At 53.8% G+C, this 7,427-nt stretch overlaps 2 protein-coding genes across 2 annotated transcripts; one reads left to right on the forward strand and one right to left on the reverse strand.

The window, feature by feature from the left end:
* Positions 1 to 200: 200 nt before the first annotated feature.
* MONBRDRAFT_31417 (uncharacterized protein) lies at positions 201 to 1,984 on the forward strand (the record flags this gene model as incomplete). The annotated part of the gene is made up of 5 exons (XM_001743532.1): positions 201 to 459; positions 607 to 815; positions 916 to 1,014; positions 1,168 to 1,407; positions 1,577 to 1,984. 5 exons carry the CDS (start codon positions 201 to 203, stop codon positions 1,817 to 1,819), a joined length of 1,050 nt encoding a protein of 349 aa, XP_001743584.1. The 3' UTR covers positions 1,820 to 1,984.
* Positions 1,985 to 2,171: 187 nt separating this feature from the next.
* On the reverse strand, positions 2,172 to 4,768 carry MONBRDRAFT_17882 (uncharacterized protein). The gene is made up of 7 exons (XM_001743788.1): positions 4,678 to 4,768; positions 4,483 to 4,566; positions 4,281 to 4,354; positions 4,035 to 4,168; positions 3,188 to 3,924; positions 2,988 to 3,057; positions 2,172 to 2,845 (listed from the first exon to the last, which is right to left on the reverse strand). Exons 1-7 carry the CDS (start codon positions 4,738 to 4,740, stop codon positions 2,616 to 2,618), a joined length of 1,392 nt encoding a protein of 463 aa, XP_001743840.1. The 5' UTR covers positions 4,741 to 4,768; the 3' UTR covers positions 2,172 to 2,615.
* Positions 4,769 to 7,427: the final 2,659 nt, after the last annotated feature.

Consider the following 7,427-nt stretch of genomic DNA (forward strand, 5'->3'; position numbering starts at 1 on the left):
AAGATACTGGATGCCCTGGGCAAATGGAGTTTGCTTGACATTTACGTCTCCATCATGCTGATTGTGGGCATGCACTTTCACGTGCCTCTGGATGCGCCCGGCGTTCCTGGTCAGTTCAAATTCTACTGTCGTTTCTCATTCGTGTCTCTGTTCTTTGCAAAGCTCAAAAGCAAACTTTTGCAGGTGAAACGGCCATCGACATGTGGGTGGCACCGGAACCGGGCCTGTTTGCATACTGGACCGTGATTGTGCTTTCCCTGATGGCCACACACATTATGGTCTATACCCACCGACGATGCGTGGCGGAGAACACGCAGCAACAGGCCCTGCGATCATCTGAAGCCGAAGCCCTCGCGCATCACGCTTTTCGCACACCAGCTGGCTACTTTCGGCTCAACCGTGCCGGAGTTGGTATCATGGTCTTTCAGTTTCTGCTTATCATCTGCGCCATCATCATTGGTTGGTGCCGAGTCCTGCCAAGCCATCCTCGCCGCCTCACTACACTGGGCTTTTTTGGCAAAGAATGTACCTGGTCGCACGATTCCATGGCTGTTGAAACGACGTGCTTTCTCATGCAGCTGCTGTTCCACCCATCCTCGCTCACAGGCTCAATCATCACGGCATACACATTTCACATCAAGGGTTTGGTGGCATGGCTGTTGAATGAGGACGACTTTGCCATTGATCGAACCTATTCTCTTTGGAGCATGTTCATGAACCTGCCAGACTCGAGTCCTCACCCCAACGGCGTGACCATCCGAGCCATTCAGGCCCTCTACCTCCTCTTTGCCTTTATCGTCCCCATTCTGCAGCAGGTCAGTGACAAACCGGCTGTCGGATGGCTTTCGCGCGTTGGTCTCACACGATTTCGCTCAACGTTCTGTGGTGCTTGTTTGCGCATCGTCTCTCTTACAGATCATGCTAGCTGTTTTATGGTTAATGCCTTTGCGGCCCCGCAGTCAAGAACTCGTTTATTGGTTCTCAGAGATTTGCTTTGCCTGGTCTGCACTTGAGGTGCGTGTGCGCATGCCTCTGCTGGCACCTTGACGCGAGGACAAGGTCACTCGTTCATCAAAGTTTGATACATTGACTCTCTTACCGGCTTCGTGTTCCTGACGTGGCTTAATGCATGGTGGGTTTCGATCGTGGCATGGTACACGCACCTAGGTTTACTTGCTGAGCATTATTGTGGCTCTGCTTCAGCTGCCACAGTTGGCTCAATTTATCATTGGCAGCAAATGCGATGCCATCAACGCACTTTTGCGAACCCTATTCGAGCCCGTTTTGGGAAACGAGAGCATGTGCTTTGACGTCAGCACCGAATTGAATCACGGCACGCTGGTGTTGGGCCTGTGCGTCTTGCTCAATTTTGTGGTGACCATCATTGTCATGCGCATGTCACGCTTTGTAAGTGCCACGCTCCCACCTCCTCGTGCACACGGCCGTGCGATGATACCCTTTTCTTTGCGCTCTCGCTTCCTGTCGTCATCTGTTTTGAGTGATCACGGGAGCTTTTATGGAGACCGCTTGTACGGGTAAACTTATTGCCCTGCTTATCGCGTGTGCACTGTCTCAGGCCATCAATGATCGCAACAGCAGTAAGCAGGCTTTGTTGCTCAACGATCCGCTGCCTAGTCACCGTGTGGGTAGTGAGAAGGACCCTTTGCTGTCGCATAGCTCCGGCAGCGACGGCGCCCGTAAACACGGGCAGGCTGAGGCCGAGACCCAGGCCAGCATTATCTTTCGCCTCGGGGAGCGGTTGGGCCTCTTGGAGCGAACCACCGAAACCCAAGAGCAGGAGCGCTTTATCATCGATTAGAGCTGTGGAGAGAATTGCGCTTAGCTTGACGTTTTCTGACTATGCACCTTTGAACCTTGCCCCGGAATTGCCGGTCGACCCATCAAATGACACAACAATAGTCGAGAACGAAGTGTGAGAGGTATCCTAAGATTATTTTATGCAAATTGATTTTTTTTTTTTTTCTCTCGCTGTGCACAAACCAACCTGCAGATTGATGATTGCTCAGTGTCCGATCAAAGCCCACAACCAAAGTTACTGTGCCTCTTACACTTTTGCCGCTCAAGTTATGATCCATGTTCATTATTGGCTTGTGACTACCATTGGAAAAAGAAGACTTCAAGGCTAGTAAGCCCTGCAGTATTATGCAAATGGTCTTTTTTTTTGATTGTTGAAGTTTCATTCCAGATGCAAGTGTGGTCAAGATAAGCCGCACAGGCTCAGAGAGATAAGCAGAAAAGATGTAAAAAAGAAAAGAAAGGAAGCGGTCGTGAAAGACGACCAAAGACACAAAGGGGGGTCAAGTCTTCAGCAGCTGCTTCAAAGTAGATGTTGTGGGTGGCAAAGGTAAAAAACCATGGGGCGAGCGGTGGGCAGACATACAGCCAGACAAAAGAGACGTAAAGGGGATAGTACGGTAGGATAGGGAGAACGCTTCACCATAGCTCACACAAGCCCAAGCACTGATTGGCGCTGCCGCTGGCATTGTCACCGTAAATGTTCTGAACGGAGGACCGGCACAGGCCTAGGCTAGGAAGATGGTGCTTCCCGTTAAGGAAAACAGAAAAAAAAAAAAAAAGGAAAGAGCAGACCAAGCTTAAGTGCGCATCCAGAGCATGGAGCCGCGGAGGAAGTTGTAGTCAGGGAACTGCTCAATGGGGCCAACAGCCGCGACTGAGGGGCAGCGATCGTAAACATAGTTGGACATGGCGCTGCAAACGTCCGAGGCCGTGACGGCGCTGATACGAGCATCAACCTCCACGGCAGGCATACGGCGGCCCAAAGTGAGGATCTGACGACCAATCTCATCGTTCAGGGCCTGGAGGCCTATTAAAGAAAATTAAATAAAAAACAAGGGGGCGGACAAAGAAAAGTAACACGTTGGTGAGGTTCATGATGCGTCGGTATACAAGGGAAACGGTGAATCAAAGGGATGGCTGCAGGACGGTAACAGCAGTACAAGACGCACTATCAACGCCGAAGAGAATGCCAGCCTTGAGCTGCATCTTGGCACGGTCGACCTCAGAGTCCGAGGCGTTCTGAAAGAACAGGCATCCAAGTTTCCAGGCATTGGTAAGAAAGTGAGGATGAAAATATGTCAGGAACATTAAGGGAGTGAAGACAGGGTACAATCAGAGATGGGGGAGCGCACAAGGCTCAACAACGCACGTGGGAAAGACGCATCCACTCCTGAGTGGTGGCGTAGATGAAGTCATCAATCTGGTTGTGGGGAGTGGAGGCGTAGATGCCCCAGAGACCCGTGTCGGTGTAGCTGGTGTTGAAGGACATGAAGCTGTTGGCCAGCTTCTCGTCGACGCTGAGGCGAGCAAGCTTGGAGCTCAGGTGACCGCTACCGCCGAAGCTACGATCCCACGAGCCGATGATGGTGGAGCCGACCATGAGGGGGAAGTAGTCGGGGCTGGCCCATGAGCAACCCTCAACGGCCAGAGCGAACGTGGCCGCAGGCTTGCTGTCATCACGGGCCTTGACTTCGGCACCATGGAAATCAGGGACAGGGACGGCAGGGGCCTTGTTCTCGGCCGAGAGATGGCCAAAGGCCTTCTCAGCGGCCTCAACCAGCATATCGTGGTCCACGCCACCAGTACCGACAAGGACCATGCGGGGGGCCGTGTAGAAGGTGTCGATGTACGACTTGAGGTCGTCGCGAGTGATCTTCTTCACATTGTCCTCCGGGCCCAAGATGGTGTAACCCAGAGGGCTGGTGGGGAAGGACACGCTATGCAGGTAGTCCATGACGACCTCCTCAGGAATGGAGTTGACCTCCTGGGTCTCGCGCAGAATGACGCCACGCTCAGCCTCCACGGCACGCTCGTCAAAGGTAGAGTTGGTCAGGATATCGCCGAGCAGCTCGATGGCGGAGCCGGTATCGCCGCTGAAGCAGCGGGCTGCGCAATTGGCGGGGTGAGAGAAAGACGATCGACGTGAGATAGATACAGCGCGTCTTGGCACTGTGCAGAACGATTTCTACAGCCCAACGTGCAATGCAATGACGCACCAGTGTAGACGGTCGCCTCGCGAGAGGTGTAAGCGTCGAGGCGCATGCCCATCGTCTCCACCTGCTTCTCGATATCAGCCTGAGAACGCTTGTTGGTACCCTTGAAGGCCATGTGCTCCAAAAAGTGCGCAGTGCTACACGAATTTGCATCGACAACCCCATGACATCGAGATCGTGCAGTTTTGCTGAGGGTGAAACCGGAGTTCCAAACCGCGTGAAGGTTAAAAAGTGTCCCTTACGACATACCCATTGTTGTGGCTGTTCTCGAAGCGCGAACCAGCATCAACATGGACGGCAACGCAGGCGGTCTGATGGGGCGTCTGTGGGTTGACGCAGCAGAACAAAACACAATTCAAAAAGGCAAAGAGGAATAAAGTGAGAAGCGTGCTCCAAATGTTAAAAAGCATCATCGACTATAGACCTATAGACCTGATTCCGACCCGCGCACCTGCTCAGTCACCACACGAAAGCCATTGGCCAGAGTGGTGATCTTCGTCTCAGCCGTGTTGACCAGGGATTGATCATAGGCAGCCTAGAATTTACGCGAGGCATAAGGCAATGACTTATCTGACTCAATCCGCACAAGGACCAGGGAGTGCAAAGACCAGTGCGAGAAACTATCTCGTGCCCTAAAATTGCATACCTGAGCCATGTGACGCGAAGTCTGTGCCCGCACCAGGGGGCGGAGGGCTTGACGGAAGGCCATGGTGACCGGTCAATGCAAACAGCAACCTGATAAGGTTCACATTGAAGGCAAGGAGACGGGTCTGTCAGGCTGTCACGAGGTAGCAATGCGGAGGAGAGAGAGAGAGAGAAAGAGAGAGGGAAAAAAAAAAAAAAAAAAAGAACAATCAGCTCGAACAAGGCCAAAGCTGAAGACACAAGAGCCTCTGAAGACCGTGTTGAGCATATGATACCACTGCTGTTCAACCCCTTTCTTCCCCACCTCAGCCGAGACACCCTTCAGACCATCCCTGCAGTAGTCGTGCACAAGGGCGCCACCGAGCCAGGTTTGCTCACTGCATGCCCAGGCTGGGCCAACACCGTTGACCTCGAGCTGATGACCTCAACACTGACAAGCAATGCAGGTTGCATCGCCCCGACCCCAACGCCATCAACTGCATAAAAAAAAACCCCCCCTAATTTTCCACAGACACCCAATAGACCATCCGAGCCCCCAAGCGACTGCCATTTGGCCATGTGCATTTGGAGGAGGTCCGGGGCAAGGTCTTTGCCATCAGACGCCCAGCTCAGTCTTCGTCTTGCCCCGTGCACGACGTTTTTCTTCCCGCAGCTCGCACCTTGGTCCAAGATACACGAAATGTGAATGGTTTAGTGCCGGTTTTTCCCCGTGTTTCAATACAATAGCCCTGGACCTTCAATCGCCTAAAGTGTGATCAAGTGTGATTGTAAGCGTTCGGCGCCAAGGCGTTGCAACCCGGCCAAAGTGTGATGTAAGCGCACTTTTACGTGTCAGTGTATTTGGGACTCGAAAACAGTGAGCGCAACCACTGGAAACACCAGAAAAGGCTGGGGGCTTGCTCGGGTGGCCACAATCGAACCGATCATGCCTACCGCAACGGCAGACCAAAGGGGGTACGGAAGAGCTTCAAGAGCTGGTGCGAGGCGCAATGACTCCTCACTTTCCACGACCAGCGCTCAAGGCGATACTTGCAATAGCATAACATCAGACAGATCAGATCAGATGGAAAAATAGTGGTACATGTACTTGTATTATTATTATTGTATTATCATTCACATGTCGATGCATCAATTCCCAGCTCAAGCATGCCTGCCGCAGGCGCTCCACCCAGACGAGTGAAGCGCCTTGGGCAAGGCAAACTATTGACATTGGCGCGCGCAGCGCGAAGCTTGACCCAAAGCCGGGAGCTTGACGGCAGGGATTACATGAAACACAAACTCGATCAAGCAGCCAATCAAACAAGCGATCCGTCCGCTGGCCCGGTGGCCAGTGGGTGCAATAACATTGCCACCCGCGGCTCAGGCAGAGGCGGGGTCGGGGATGGGAAGGTTGGGGTTGGGCAGCCAAAGACTAAGGTCGTGGGCGTAGGCGTCGTCCAAGTCGTAGTGCGCCATCCAATCGCGAAGAATATCAGTGTCTTCCTCGGCAAAGGCCATGCGCACGGCCTCTGCCGGTAGCTCCGCACGCGTGATATCATAGCGATCGAGGAGGAGAGCAACAACCTGTCGCGCCCCGTTTGCCACTGCCTCGATCAGCAGTCCCTCTGGCTGCTCCAAGATCTGTGAGCGCGTGAACTGGTCGGCGTCGATCAGGAGGCTCAGGTGCATGGCCCGATCCCAACGTAAGACTGCTTGGACAAAGTGACGACACAGCATCGTCGAGTGGCGCGAGCCTGATGCGGTGAGCGGCTGTAGACGCTGCTCAAACCACCATCGAGCAATGGCTTCATCGGGCATCTGCACAACCTTTTCAATGAGGTCGATGTCAAAGCTGTCACGCATATTCTGTGGGAGAGTCCGGGTCCGGCGGGCACTGATCTGCCCGAGCATCAGGGTGGCACAATCAAACCGGTGGGCCAGCAGGGTGCCGACCAGAACCAAGAAGCCCGTTTGGAATCCCAAACGCCGCCCGAGCTTCATGCGCGTAAGGAAGAAGTGCAGAAGCTCGGGCGTAGCATTGGATCCAACAGCCAGCGGCGACGACCAAGCAAAACGCAGGTGCCAGTGCGGCGCCATCAGTGCTTCCATGCGTCGGCACACCAGTCGCAAATTCTTGAGATCGCGCAGAGTCAGCCGCGACAGGATGAAGTCGCGAAATGTCTCCCTTGGCAGTGCCTCTAGTGCCTCGAACAGGCCCAGGTCGTTCGCCGGTAGCACCCCCGCGGGTGTCGCAACCTCGCTGCTGTCCTCCATCCGGCTGGGTGGCAATTGTAGGCTCGACCCCCGCGCGCCAACTGACAGCTGAACCGGGCGTGATGGACTTGATGTCGTCGGCTTGGCCTGCGACGAAAGGGTCCTTGCTTGTGCGCGCAACCCGGGCGCGAGACGCGGGCACACACCCAAATTAAAGAGCGCAAGTGACGCGCGTAGAGATCACTGGACGCTCGCTGCACGCATTGTGCATTCACCAGATTTACCACAAGCAAATCTGCCAAAGGCTTTTGGGATGTCCCTTGCTCATCGGCCTCACCCTGCCAGCTCTGGATCATGTGCTCATGCAGCGACAACTCGACATCTAAAAATCAAAAAAAAAGAAACAAAAGCAAAACAGTGCGATGTGTGTGTGTGTGTGTGTGTGTGTGTGTGTGTGTGTGTGTGTGTGTGTGTGTGTGTGTGTGTGTGTGTGTGTGTGTGTGTGTGTGTGTGTGTGTGTGTGTGTGTGTGTGTGTGTGTGTGTGTGTGTGGGAGAGA

Source organism: Monosiga brevicollis, genomic scaffold (assembly GCF_000002865.3).
Source record: "Monosiga brevicollis MX1 MONBRscaffold_4 genomic scaffold, whole genome shotgun sequence".
Taxonomy (NCBI): domain Eukaryota; class Choanoflagellata; order Craspedida; family Salpingoecidae; genus Monosiga; species Monosiga brevicollis.